General features: G+C 40.7%; 1 protein-coding gene across 7 annotated transcripts in view; it reads right to left on the bottom strand.

Moving 5' to 3' along the window:
* The window catches only part of Srgap2 (SLIT-ROBO Rho GTPase activating protein 2), a 219,227-nt gene that overhangs the window by 99,027 nt on the left and 104,759 nt on the right, over nt 1-15,441 (bottom strand). For all 7 annotated transcript variants that reach the window (XM_028876502.2, XM_028876504.2, XM_037211431.1 and 4 more), the window contains exon 4: nt 5,294-5,456. In XM_028876502.2, the coding sequence (XP_028732335.1) occupies nt 5,294-5,456 (163 nt within the window). The remainder of the gene's footprint in view (nt 1-5,293; nt 5,457-15,441) is intronic.

Raw genomic sequence — 15,441 nt, 5'->3', positions numbered from 1 at the left:
CATCAGTTCCTGTGGCCAGGTTCCTGTCCTCACTTCCCTTCCCATGCCTCCAAGTTACTTTTGGTCATGGTGTTTTATTTATTACAGCAATTGAAAATTGAGCCAAGCTAGTTGGTGCCAATGGTCAGTCATAGTAATTCTCTTGTAACTAGAGTACCGTGCCAGCAAGGTTACTTTTGCTTTTATGGCTCTCAGCAGGAATCTGTGTCTTTGCATTTTCTAGCATCTAGCCCTGCCTCATGACCTCCTCCCACATTCTAAAGAGTGGTATAGCATTTTCTCTCTGTGACTCTTTATCACATGGCCTTCTCTCCTAACTGTAATCTCCCTCTCAAAAGGACATTTCTGATTACATTTAGAGTCCACCTGGAGTCAAGCATACATTCCTCATCATAAAATCCTTAACTTAATCATATCAGAAGCTGTTATGAATATCCAGTTACAGGATTGATGTAAACATATGCCTTTATTTCTCTTGAGTAAATGATTAGAGATATCTGGAACTGCCACATCAAGATGGTGAGTATATAATATTTGACAAGCTATAAAACTATTTTCCGGGGCTGGAGAGATGGCTTAGCGGTTAGGAGCACTGGCTGCTCTTCCAGAGGTCCTGAGTTCAATTCCCAGCAACCACATGGTGGCTCACAACCATCTGTAATGAGATCTGGTGCCCTCTTCTGGCCTGCAGGCGTACATGCAGGCAGAACACTGGATACATAATAAATCTTTAAAAACAAACAAACAAACAAAAAACTATTTTCCAAAGTGATTATCATTATTTCACACTCTTACAAGCATCACAAGATGTCTACACATCCTCAACAACACTTGATATTGTCAAGTGTTTTCATTTTAAGCATTTTAGGGAATTGATAGCATATGTCCTAATTACTCTAATGTGTATATCCTTGATGATGGATGACACTGAACATCTTTTCATAAACTGATTGGTCATTTATTTATCTTTATTAGAAAACTGCTTACTAAGATGCCTTGCCTATTTAAAAATTTTTAGGTAGCATGTCTTCTTATTATTGAGTTTAAGTGTTTTTATTCTCCATTCTAATATGAGTCTTCATCAGATGTATGTTGCTATGATTTAAATATGCCCCTTAAAGTTCATGTGCTTAATCTTCAATGTAGTAATGATGAGAGGTGACTAGGCTAATGGATCAATGTCTTTATCATGGGAGTGGGTTAGTTATTTCAGGATTAAGTTTCTGATAAAAGGATGAAAATCAATCAACCTCTCTTTTTCTCTCTCTGCTCCATTACTAATGTCATGCTTTCACCATGTTATGACACTCTAAGAAGGAGGCCCTTGCTGGAGGTGGTAGCACACACCTTTAATCCCAGCACTGGGGAGACAGAGGCAGGCATATTTCTGTGAGTTCAAGGCCAATTTGGCTTACAAAATGAGATCCAGGACAGCTAGGACTGTTACACAGAGAAACCCTGTCTCAAACAACAACAAAACGAAAGAAAGAGAGAGAGAGAGAGAGAGAGAGAGAGAGAGAGAGAGAGAGAGAGAGAGAAAAGAAGGGAGGAAGGAAGGAAGGAAGGAAGGAAGGAAGGAAGGAAGGAAGGAAGGAAGGAAGAAGGAAGGAAGAAAGAAAAGAAAAGAAAAAAAAAGGAAGGAGGCCCTGATAGAGGAATCCCCTGGGAATTTCATCTCCATAACTGTCTACAAATAAACCTCTATTCTGAATAAACTATTCAGTCTCTGCTATTGTGTTATAGCACGGCAATATTTTCTTCCAGTCTGTGGCTTCTCATTTTCTTTAAAATATCTTTTCAAAAAGTCCATGACTTGATGAAATCTGACTCATCATTTTTTTCCTCTTATACCTCATGCTTTTTAATATTCTAAAATATCTTTGTCTATCCAAGGTCACAAAGATTTTCTTAAAATTCCCCCAAGCAACTTTTATGCACAGGCAAAGTTGAGAACTACTAGTCTGTAGGGAATGTGACCTAGCTTTCTTAATTTAACCTGAGTTTCTGCCAGAGAAAATTAGAGCACTAAAAGTAAATTAGGAATATAGTTAACTGGAAAAACAAGGGTACACTCAAGAGCCGTCGGACTGTCTGAACTGACCAGCTTCCAAGCGTGCTGTCAAGGGCTAGAACAAATGAGCTGACAAAAAGCAGGGTCAGAGGGGCTTTTAATGTCATCCACAAGGTGAATTCAAGGAGGAAGCCAACAGGATTGTCCTCCCATCTGTGGGAAACAGTAGCCCACATTTACTGCAGTTTAACTGATAAAATGGGAAAAATTATCCCTCTTCCATGTGGGGGTGAGAGTCACCATTTTTGAAGCCACCACATTAAATAAACGAAGGTGGCAGTAATAATATTTATCCAAACTTTGCTTCCAACAGGGGTCAGACAGACTGAGCTTTCATTAAATGGAAGAGATGTCAGGAGCACCAAATGGACTCAAGTTTCCCTAGAATCCTAGACAAAGTGGGTCTGTTTCTTAGCTGTGGACAGGAGGCTACTTTCCAGATGTTATATTTAGCTTAAAGGAATCTCCAACACAGCTTCATGAAAAATATATAGTATGTCCCGGTAGGTATAACCACAAACCAAGGGCCAGCAGGGCGTATCCCTTAAGAGGGTTCAGCAACATAGACGGACCAATTGTGTAGCCTAACTGACCACCCCAAACGAGTTGATTTAGCTATGAGCCAGATTCTTGGCCATACCTCACATTTAATGAGTCTTTCTGGCTTGCTTGCTAGATATTCTACACCTGGGGATAAAAACACGCTGCCTATCTCACAACTCTGAGCTGCTTTCCCGTATCAGGTAAGAGGAACAAGAGAGTTAATGCGTTTGGGAGGTTTGTGTGAAAAAACAATGTTAGTCCTACTCCCTACGAGACTTTCTAGATCCGATGGCAATGAGTAAGGCCTCTTCCTTGCACACCATAGCCCCAGCTTCCCAAGAGAGCACATAGATGAAAACACCAGCTTCTGGACCCAGATGACAGGACTAAAATTCCAGCCTTGCTGCATTTTTTTTCTTAATGTCTTTTGGCCTTAGTTTCCTATTTTACAAAAGAGATGATAATAGTAACTACAAATACATTGTAAGGATTAAAGGTGATAATGTAGCCGGGCAGTGGTGGCGCATGCCTTTAATCCCAGCACTCGGGAGGCAGAGCCAGGCGGATCTCTGTGAGTTCGAGGCCAGCCTGGGCTACCAAGTGAGTTCCAGGAAAAGGCGCAAAGCTATACAGAGAAACCCTGTCTCGAAAAAAACAAAAACAAACAAACAAGCAAACAAACAAAAAAAGGTGATAATGTATATGAAAATGTTTAGCCTAATACTCGGTACATACGGGTTTAAAAAGCTGACTTTTCTTATCATAACCTTTGTCACTAAATTTCATAGAGTAACATAAAACACAGGCACCCACAGTAAAATCAGAAATAAAAGTACCTTTTCTGAAGCCCATGTCTCTGAAAAAGGGATTTTGTTTTTGCTACTAGATACAAATTTACTAGTTAAACAAAAGATACTATCTGTGCCACAGTTCCAGTTTGCTCTCTTGGTGGCTGGTCACTGGAGGAGCCTCTGAAATGCTGCATCATTCTTCAGCAGAGGTGGACTTTCTACTGTGTGAGTCAGCTCTCTCTATACTCACACTTCACTTGTGCTTGTCTTTATCTCTGGGTCTGCAATTTACCTTTCAAAATTTAACAGAAGTTCCCCAACAACCAGAAGAAATCTCTTGTGTAGGACCGAAGGTACCATGGGTACCTCTATAACCCAAACTGGTTTCTGTGGGGCTTGTTGTTTTGTTTCCTAACTTTAGGAACTGAAGCACATAGTGACGTTCAGGTCTTGAGCTCAGTTTCTCTAAGTTAATAGCAGCTCCAACATGAGAAAGGTCCCTTGGATAAGACCTCTTGCTCAGTAGCACAAAGCTACATAAGACAGAAAGGGTGCCCAGACACATTTCTTTCGTCTCGTATCTGGTTTCTTTATCTTTATCAGTAGAGTACTAATTCTTCAGGTTCAATAGACTCTAAATAAGATGGTGGGAAACTATGATTTGAAGAATGTGTTTTTGCCTAGAACTAGAAAGCAGAAAGGCTCTTACCCAATTCAAACAAAATGAATCTTTTCTTATCTATTGGCCAACTTGGTAGAGGGTTCTTTGTATTCATTGGGGCCCCAAGGGGAAGAGAAAAGAGATTACTCACCTTTTAGAATAGTAAACATTGGCCATTCAACACTCCTATTTTTATCTTTAATTGGTAATCACATATTGAAACCAAGTTACAACAACCAAGAAACAGTCTTAGGAGCTGCATTCATACAATACTGTAATATACTTAAAGACAATACTGAGAGAAACTAGGCCCAAGTCTGTAATACTGTGTGATTCTATTCATACAAAGTATGAATCCATGCACAACCAAAGTTTGCTGTTAGAAATCAGCAACTCAGCGACTTCTCCAGCACCATGTCTGCCTGCATGGCACCGTGCTCACAGATGAAAATGGACTAAACCTCTGACACTGTAAGCAAGCTCCAGTGAAATCCTTTCTTTATAAAAGTTGCTGTGGTCACAGTGTCTTTTCACAGCAATAGAACACTGATGAAGACTACTCCTGGGTTCAGTAGTCAGGATCTCTGCTACCATTTTTTATAACCAAGCCTCATGAAAGAATGACTCTACCAAGAGCTTAAGAAAGGGGTTCCCAAGAGGTAGGTACCAGCACTAACAGGAATAGGGGTATTTGACAAAAATACCTTAAGATTATGACAATTATTTTCAGTTTTTCTTTAGTTAAATTGCTCAATTTATATGCAATAAATTGAGGTAACAATTAAGTTTCAGAAATCAGTAAGGTGTCCATGCTGAGAATAACCAAATCCTTGAGTCCACCTGGCTAAGACAGAACTTGGAAAGAAAACTGAATTCAAAATATAAACATATAGGAATTGGTAAGTGAAGTACATGAGGAAAACATGGCACAACACTAAAGAGCCCTAAGTCCCAGAGTTTCGCAAAGCACAAAGGAAGCGGTCAGAGCAGTATCAGTATATAAAGCTGATGGATAATGGTGCTGGTCCACGGCTGTGTCTTCCCAGGATTACCAACTCAGCTTAGAAGGTTAAAAAGCCTGCCACATTCTTTTCCTTTAAGACTATGAGGTATAGAATGGTCAATTGAAAACCTGTTAAGTGAAAGAAAATATCCTTTCTCTTATTACAAAGTCATGCCACTGCTCCAGCCAAGAACCTTTGTGACTAGGACCATCTATCCATATACCTTTTTAAAGAGTCTTCCTGAGTCCTCACTGACTTGAACAAATCGAGGAATTATATTATTCAGGTAGATGTCACTCAGGGTGGTATGATCCCTGCTCTCCCGCTTCACCTGGTTTAAGAGGAGGTTCCAGCAGTTTACTGGAGAGAGAACATTCTGGTCCTTCCTGCAGAGAAATGGAAAAAAAAAAAATATTAGTAAGCAGGCAGGGCCAGCAACCATGATTACAGTTCATGTCACAAAAATCACAGTAATCAATCAGAAGCAGAAACAAAAATACTTTCCCTAAAGCCTACTGCTATGGTTTGAATGTGAAATGCTCCCTACCCAGGCACATGTATTTTGGGGGAGGTTGGGCTTAGTTGGAGGAAGAGGGTCACTGTGGGAGTGAGCCTTCAGGGCTATAGGCCAATTCATTTGAATGGTTAGAAGACTGAAGCTTACAGGAATTGTCATTCTCTCACACCATCAAAAAGCAAGAGGAACTCAGAGAGCAGCCGTTCTGTATTGTCTGACTAGGATACATCAGACTGTCTCTCCATAGTCCACATCTTAGAGCTTAGGTCATCTGGCTTATCCTTAGCATCAGGGACAAAGTTAAAGAGCTTATCTATCAGAAGCGCTGGAGAGATGGCTCAGTGGTTAAGAGACTGGCTGCTCTTGCAGAGGACCTGGGTTCAGTTCCCAGCACCCACATTATATAGTTCACAACTACTCTTAACTCTGGCTCCAGGGGATCTGATCCCTCTTCTCACATCCATGGGCACCTGTACTCATGTATATAAACACATACATGTACACATACACATAATTAAAAATAAATTTTAAAAAATGATCTTATTAGAGACAAAAATCTCTAGAATACTACAAACTAAAACTTCTACAAGTTTGCCCACAGTAGGATTCCATAAAAACAACATTGAAGATATCTGCCATGAAAAATTCACAGAAGACTCTCTAGTTCCATGTAACACATATAAAGAGGTTTTTGGTTTTTTTGTTTGTTTTGTTTTGTTTTTGACAGCATTGACTGAACCATTATCTTAAGTCCCATATAATTAAGAAAACAACCTTATTTGAATATATATATTCCTAACATTCATTCATACTTTGGTACTGCCATAAAATTCTAAACCTTTACTCAAATGAAAACAATGTGATTCCCAAAGCATATCAATTACCGGCTCAGTTTGCATACTAATTTGAACAGACAGCTAGCCATACACCTTGAAGTTGGGTTTCTTTAAGTAGAGAAAAGGGAAGCAGGATTTGTTTATGGTGCCGTTTATCAAGGTATACTATGTGCTTGCCTTGGCTGGGCTCTTTACATTGCTGTTTAAACCCCACAACTGGTCAAGAGGTGATCGGAAAGTTGAGGAGAGCCAAAGGAAAAAGAAATGTTCAAGTTTTTGTCTAAGCGACATAACTAAAAAGTGCCAATGCCTGTAACTGCCAACGGTGCTGCTCTTGACCACAGGAAGGAATCAAACCTGTAAATCCACTCCTTTTCTCCTGCTTCCCTCCAGTCAGACTCTCAGCACAGAAACAGCAAGTAGCACTGTCTCCATTCAGAGCAGGAGGCGGCCAACTGTGATCTGATGGAGCTCAGAGCTCAACGCAGAAGGTTTTCAATTCTGCAGTCACAGCTATTAACAAACTCACTACACCTCACTGGGCTTCACAACACTCTAAACTAGCAAATCAAACACTTATCTAACCAAATCTAAGGAGCTGTTTCAAACCAGTGAACACTTTTGAGTCTAAACTGGAACTCTTCTAAGCCTATCCCCTACCTCCTCCCATCATATTTCTTCAAGACAAAATTGCTAATGTTAAGTACTAACTACTGCACTATATTATAACCATCACCTTTCTAGGGAATTAAAAAGACTTCTGTGGAAATTTAAAAATGCACTAGCTAAGGGGAAAAGATACATATAATTAATCTATTCCCTTTAAAATGTTTAGCATGGGGGGTGGTAAGTAGAAAACAACCCTAAATTCAAGAGGGTGACAGATTTAAGCACATGTATTCAATGACATATGATCTCCTGCATATATGTCTATGTGAGAGTGTTGGATTCCCTAGAATTGGAGTTATAGACAGTTTTAAACTGCCATGTGGGTGCTGGCAATTGAACCCAGGTCCTCTGGAAGAGTATCCAGTGCCCTTAACCACTAAACCATTATCTCCATTCCCCTAAAAAGTACTATTTTAAATGGGCTGGTAAGATGGCTTAGCAGGTAAAAGCACTTGCCATATAAACCTGATAACCTGGGTTCAATACCTGGATCCTTCAGTGTTAGGAGAGGAAATATTATTCTTTCATAAACATCTAAGTCAATTTAAAATTATACCAGGAGTATAGTTACTCATCTATGAATTAGAATTTATTTTTGAGAGGTGGCAAGAGCTTCTGTGGGTTGAACCATCGTATTGAAAGCTAGGCAAGTCACACACACACACACACACACACACACACACACACACACACACACGCGCGCAAAAACAGATGCTTTATTTCTTTTAAGGCAATGTTGGCGCGAGAAAGGTGAAAAGAATGCAGGAAGAAGGAAACATTAGTGTACTATGCAGGCAATTTTCCCAGCCAACAAGCACAAAGCTGCAACACACTTGAGGTTGGGAAATAATCAAGTCGACGAGATGTTTTTTCATAGAGGTGTACCAAGGCTCTGTGAAGATGGCTTCTTGCTCTAGTAGTTTTGCAGGCTTCTTTGGTTTGGAGTTGATGAAACTGAGGGAACTTCACTTGGTCAGGAGATTAAAATTTGTCTTTATATCTTTTCCATCTAGCATTTGTTAGTACAATGTCTCTGCTTTCCCTGTCCTTCATCCCTCACCTCACCCCCCAGTCTCAGGTTGTACAATGCCAGGACATTTAAAGAAAAGGGTCTTTATCCCTTAGGAATGTACTGAACACAGCTGTGAACCTCCTTAAACACTAATCTCTAAAAAGTAGACAAAATATTCAAAAGTATTTTTCTTACTTAAAAATTTCAGGAAGATCAAGAAAATACCACACTGTGCTGCAGAAGAGAGGACCAGTCAAAAGAAAGGAAACCAGAAAGTCATAAGCCAGTGTGCAGCTACAGAAGGGATTATCACTACCCTGCACTGGACCAGATAAAACCCGTGCAACTGAATCATGAACATTAATTTGAAGACACGAGCCCAGTTTTTCTCCCTCAATAGAGAGTACATCTATGGATGCTCAAACACTTAACAACAGATGACTAGAAGGATTTCTAAGACGGCCAAGGAAAAAGAAGCTCCATAATCATAAAATCTCTACATTATATATTACCACCCCCTCATATTTCCTCTGGTTGTTTCAATAAGCTCACATACAAAATCAACACTTGTCCCATCAATTTTCTACCAGCTCATCTACAAAATGGACAGTGCCCCATCCAGCTCCTGAAAGATCTTCAATAGATCACTGTGAAGTTCCCAGAAGCTCCTACAGTCTGGAATGGCAATTAATTAGCAACATCTATATTCATGGCTCTGCAGAGCACAAGCTTGGTGTGAGTGGATGGCTTGAGCTTCTGCATTGCTGTACGGAGGTTTCCTTCTGGGTCCACAGTCCATTATTTGCCCTTTCTCAAGACTGCTGTAGATTAGCTGAGATGATGGATGCAAGAAAACTTCAGCAACACAAAACACTATGCAAATGTGAGAAATATTATTATTTCCAAACAAATGAGGATTTAGCTTTCATCCATTTCCAACATGTTCCTCAACAGGCACTGGGCCACAGCCAAGAATGCAGCCTGCTAAAAGTGCATAACCCTTAGCAAATCACAGTTGGGATAAGACGGTGGCAGGCAATTAACCAAGCAGCTGTATGTCTCTGGGAAGACAAGAGACAGATACCAAAAGAGAAGCAGACTTCAATATTCCACCCTACTTTCCCAAAGAGACAAGGTAGAACAATAGTCCTGTGTTCCTCAGTGGGCGCTGTGTGCTGAGGTTGACAAAGAATTCAAAGGGAGCCCAGAATCCCAGAAGCACCAGCAACTTCCAAAGCCCCATAGCAGAATCCCTCTCAGACCTGCCAATTTCTAAAAAGCTGGCAATTATCAACGCATCTAAGAATATAATTTTTCACTCTTAGATAACAGTTCTGAAATGACAGACTAAACTCTGAATGAGTTAAATTCATCATTCAGTATATATTATTAAGTCTCCAATGAGAAAGATTTAAAAAAAAACAGGTATGTGCATGATAAAAGAGCTCATTTAGTGATGGTTTGACAGCAAAGTAGTGATGAGAAAAAGCTGAATGCAAAGAAATAAAATAAATAAAAAATGCAAACCTAAATTCCCTCTTGGCACCTTGATTAAAATGAAATGAACTGAAGCAGTCAAAGAGATTATTTTATTCAGATGAGTGTTATTAGCCTTTCTGGCTTATTTTCTTTATTATGCATTTTGCTGATGCTGACAGAAACAGGCAAGCTTGATAGAGGAAAAGCTGCAGCGGATTTGTGGTCTGACAGTGCCATGCATAAAATCAGACCCTTGCTGACCCAGATAAGCCAGAGGATGGATTGGATTTGCTGGGGAAGGTGTTAAAAGGAGGGGAAAATTTAAAATTAAACCACCAAGGCAGAGACTGACTTAAAACGATTCTGCCTGTAATGGTGGCTGCCGGTTGTGTGACACAGTACTACAGTGGCAGCCTGGAGGTACCTTTCAAAGATAGGCGGGCAGACAGGGGGTGGGCACATTTCTCTGGATTTATCACAGCTGTGGCTTCAGCTTTGCCAACAATGAGATCAGAGTAGGAGAGCTCAGAGACAGGAACAGGAAAGTACCAAAAGCAAAACCAATATATACTACGCGTGAAGAAACAAGCTTTCAAATGTTCAAGTTAGGGCCACATACTTACCTAGACAGATGATTAGAAAGGATTCAATATGCCTATACTGTCTATATGCCTTACTCAAAACAGCCCCACTGTCCCCTCTAATCCCAAATCTCTGTCACCCCGAGTTCTTGCATAGGTTTCTGACATCTTATTTCTGCTTCCTTCTGAGTTCCTGATGTCTTTTTATTTCATTCATTCACTCAACAAAAAATGCGTAGTTAACAATGTGCCAAACCCTGTTCTGTAAACTAGGGCTAAAAGGTTCATCATTCTTGTTTCTTACATCAGTCCATGTCTGTGGACTGCTTAGATCTAAAACATGGCTTTTTCCTCCTAAACTGTCCTCGTGGGTGAAACCCTCATCTTGTTTGGAATGGTCTTGCTGCTTGTGTGTAAACAGATATAGAAGAGCCCATTGGGAAACCCTCGTTTGACTACATTAGAAGGCCCATCTATCCACAGCCTTCTTCATGACTTCTGCAGACCTGGAGCCTCCCCTTCTTTACTCAACTCTCCTTGTATACTGTAGCTATGATCTAATACTGGAGAACATAAACTACGAACTCAACTTCTATCTTTTGAACATTAACAGACCCCTCTCAAGTCATACCAAAACAATCAGTGATCAATACTAGGCATAGTTTATGCCTATAATCCCTGAATTTGGGAGGTAGAGGCAGGAAGATTGCTGAAGTTGCAGGCTAGCTAGAACTATACAATAAAACCCTAACTCAAAAAACATAGTGATCACACCAAAAGGCCTGAAGAATAAATGGTCAACAGAATTAAAACACAGCAAGAGAAAGACACGGCAAAGATACGAGCAATGACCAAAGAACACAAAACCATATGGCTCTTCAGCTGAAAAGGTTTATAATCATTGCTATTTAATTTTCAGTTGGATCCTCATGTTCTATAAGAAGGTCTGTGAACAATTATACAATTATACCTTCAGTTTTTCCTTCTCTAATTAAGATGTCACCAGAACCCGTAAGTAATGACAACTATATAGAGAAAACCACAGATGTGTTAGCAGATTTTTAAAATAAATAAAACCTTGGAAGACGGTTGAGGCACACTGCCTGGCTCACTCCTGGTCATTCATGCTAGAGAAATAAATACCTATGTGTGCCAAAATAGAATGGCATCATTCTGAAATCCACACACTTATTTCAAAGCATAAATGCTGCTCCCTTTAGGAGCAGCCATCTCTCAGGCACCAGGCACCAGTACAGAAATTTGATCTATAGCCAGTAAGTTACTGATTTCCAGCCAGAAGGAGTTAAGTGTGCCAAGTACTAAGAGCCCATTGGTAAGAAAGGGCATCCATAAGGGTACCTCCCTTTTCTAAATGCATGTTCTTGGGACAAGGAGTCCCTTTATATGGCTCATGATAACAATGAGGGAAAAAGTTTGAAAGCAAAGATAAATGGAACAAAGTTATACCGTCCTCAGAGCAGCTTCATGTATAATTACCACTTCTATGTGTTATATCTCATGTTTATTCTCTGAGGAGTGGCTGAGTGATCAAATGTGTGTCCCCACTGGCTTGTGTGCTCCAACCCCAGGCCTATTAGTAGCCAGGCTAATACTTTATTAGTGAAACTTTTTAAAGAGCTGGGTAGCGTAAGAATGCCCTCGTCAGTTTCCAGGTTAGTAGGTCAGATTTTGAGTTTAGTTCCTTACGGAATTTGTATGACTAACGACTCTATCCCAGCAGGGAAGTACTTTGTATAAAGCACCTTAAGACCTGGATTCAGCTCTGTCACTTGATAGCCAAGTAATCTTAAGTAAGTAAAAATTTACTGTGGGCTTCACATTTTCTTTTCCTGTTTAAAAATATAAATGAAAACAACAGACCCAATGCCCAGCTCATCTGACTCCTGTTATCATCCAATCAAAGTGGTGTCCATATAAAAGCTTTACTCACAGGAAGCGTTCTCTAGCCATGATTCGGTGTCACCATCACTTATTACTTTAACAACTGTTATTACTACTGGACAGCCCACTCAACGAATTTGCACTTACAAAATGGCTCCAGGAAAGTGGTAATTTTCCAAAAGACACAGACACCCCAAACTTCTCAGGTCTCCTAAATATTACAATTAATTATGTTTGCCACATTTAGACTATGTCAGCACACCAAATAGGAATATGTTTTGCTACTATTAACTTATCATCTGGTTCTAGGGAAATTCCAAGCTCAGTAAATGTGTTTCACCCAACCTTGCCCAGACTTGAAAGGGGAAAGTTTAAAGTGTAAAGAGAAAAGCCAGAGGGTACAAAAAATAGAATCATGCAATTTCAGGAGTAGAAGAGACTTTCAAGATGGTGGAGAGTCTAAACCAAACCTATCATTTTCCATGGGAGGAAAATGATACTCATGGATCTTGAGGTCACCCAAATAGTGGTGGAACAAGACAAGGGTCTAGGTCTCTTGACTGGAGGCCATTTTCTTATTTCATTGTGGTGGTTGCTACATTTCAATCAAACCTAGTGTCTACAAAGACCTAGTACTGAAAGAGTTACTGGACAATGCTTGGCTCCCCAGAGCACAGAGCTATTCTAAGACAACACATAACAGGAATACCAAGGGTCCATGAACCCAGAGGGAGCAAGGCTGCTGGTGACTAGCGGCGCCAGAAAACATGTTGACACACTGCATGTGGTTATACATGAAAGGCAAGGGAAGAGAAAACAGTTCTGAATCCCACCCATTCTAATTTGGGACTGGCTCTGGGCACCTACTGGAGGGTTGGGCCATACCCGGCCACTCTGTAAAAGGACCTTTCAGTTCCTTCATTCTCTGTTCTGTGGCTTCAGTTCAAATGTTTTCTGCTGTACAAGAACCATCACAGACATTTTAAAAAGAGAATTGTCACAGCACAGTAAGACCCAGGAGCCACTGTAGATTACTAGGGTCTTTCTAAAATGGAAGATTCTCAATCAGGATTGGAATCCTACTATCGACCATTTCCAAGCAAGTCTGTGAACTGAAATTTCAACAGCCAGGCTCCTAAGTTCCCAAGAGAGCAAGCAGTTCCTCTAAGTGACCTTGCAACAGAATCACCTGGATGCTTGCTTAAACTGTGTACTGGAGAAGTGCCCAGGAACCCTCCATTTTAAATAAGCATTCCAGGTAATTCTGCACACTGCAAAAACACTTTAGAACTAATGGTCTTACAGGAATGTTTTTCAATCTGTGGGATAGGAGTCACTAATGTAGCTGAAATAATGATGAATTTAAAACTAGTATTCTTCTCCCCAAGCCCCAAAACCTAAGGAACAGTAGATTAGAATAACAGGGAATACTGCACAGCAAGTGGGATCAGTAGAAAATGTCCCGGGGCTGGCTCAGTGACCAAGAGTGAGCACTGCTCTTGAGAGAGGTCCCAGGTTCAGATCCCAGTACCCATGTCAGGTAGCTCACAACCACCTGTAACTCCAGTTCCAGGGCATCCAGTGTCCTCTTTTGGCCTCCACAGGTACTATATTCATGTGCACATACCCACACACAAACACATAACTCAGTAATAAATATTTTTTTTTAAATAAGGTATCAGTATATATTATATATAGTAAAGTTGATCTTTGATTTTGAAAGAGGTGTTCTTGGTTAATAAAGTAAATGTACATTATCTTGTATTTTTCTGTTTTGTTGATTTGTTTTGTTTTGTTAGCTGTTTGTTTTAATCAAGGTCTCACTATGTAGCCCAGGCTAGTTTAGAATTCATGTTCCCCTGCCTCAGTTTCTCAAGTGTGTGGATTACAGTCATGCACAACCATATGTACGAGTGTCTACTTGTATTAGTAGACCTGAGTGTTCCAGCTTACAACACAGTTTATAAGTCTAAGCCAATGTCCTAAATTCAAGGAGCTGGTCAGATACCCTATCCTCTTCTAAGAATCTGAAAATTCCCTTCGAAGTATTTTCTTCCAAAGACAGAGTGAGGGAGAAAGGAGGAAGAAAGACAATGAACTGAGGAGCGGGGGTGGGGCCGCACCTGGAAGAGGATTCATTGGGTAAGGAGGACTTGCTGAGTAAGTGCAGGGTCCTGAGTTCAGATCCCCAGCGCACACACGCGCGCACGCGCGCACACACACACACACACACACACACACACACACACACACACACACACACATTAGGCTGGTGATGCACACCTGTAACCCCAATAATGGAGGAAAGACAGGTAGAGAGAGGCAGATCCTGGGAGCTGTTTAGCCAGCTCATCTAGCCAAAAGGTCAAGCTCTAGGTTCAGTGTTTCCTTTATCACTTGCTACCTGTCTTAAAAAACAGGTAGCAAGTGATAAAGGAAAACACTAATACTGATCTCTGGCCTTCATATGCTCATGTATGGAGGTGCACCCACAACCACCACCACCACACCACACACACACACACACACACACACACACACACACACACACACACACACGAAAAGGAATTGGAAGGAGAGAGAGCGAGGACAGTATTTGTACACAAACTTCCTCATTTCCACGTAAACACAGAACTCCCTCAACTTCTGGAAGGCACTCCCTGAGAACCTCTTTTCAGGACAATCCCTGGAAGTGTTTGTGCTCTGGTCACACTGGGCATCCCATAATTACTACATTCCGCACTCTCTCCTTCCCGATGGTCCACAGCTGACAGCTACTGTCTTTGTTATGCATCTGAATAATAAACAGCCCCGCTATGTTGATTTCTTCTTGTAGTTACAGTGACTAGAGATGCTGAGTTAAACAGACTTCTTAAGAACATGGCAAGAAAGTGGTTGGCAAATTCCATGAAGAAAGATTTTGAAAATAATGATGTGGGTACAATGTCACTTGTTTCTTAAGTGACACCCCTGCTGTCTATAGGATGTATCTACACACACTAGGCAAGGCAGGCAGGCAGTGGAACTGATTCCTTTCTGCACCCTTATGGATAAAATCAATAGAAGAGCACCTTCGTTCTTAAGTGGATAACTTCTTGACCACTGACAGAAGGTGAACTTCCTCTCCTTTATATGACCCAAAGGACACAAATCCCTTAGCCCTAAATAGAAGATTCAAAAACAGCACAATTAGGAAAGTGTCAGCATCTCCAGCTTGGTTGTCAATAGTGCCGTACAAACGGCTTAAACCCGTAAACATGTGGAGAGAATAAAAATGGAGTGAAAGTTTCAGGAACTAGCAAAGGAAAAAAGGAAAGTGGTGAGGGATTATGAGGGGAAAGGCAAGGGGAAATAGAGGAATGGAAGAGGAAGTAC

This window comes from Peromyscus leucopus, chromosome 15 (assembly GCF_004664715.2).
Source record: "Peromyscus leucopus breed LL Stock chromosome 15, UCI_PerLeu_2.1, whole genome shotgun sequence".
Taxonomy (NCBI): Eukaryota; Metazoa; Chordata; class Mammalia; order Rodentia; family Cricetidae; genus Peromyscus; species Peromyscus leucopus.
This window is presented reverse-complemented; position numbering and strand designations above follow the sequence as displayed.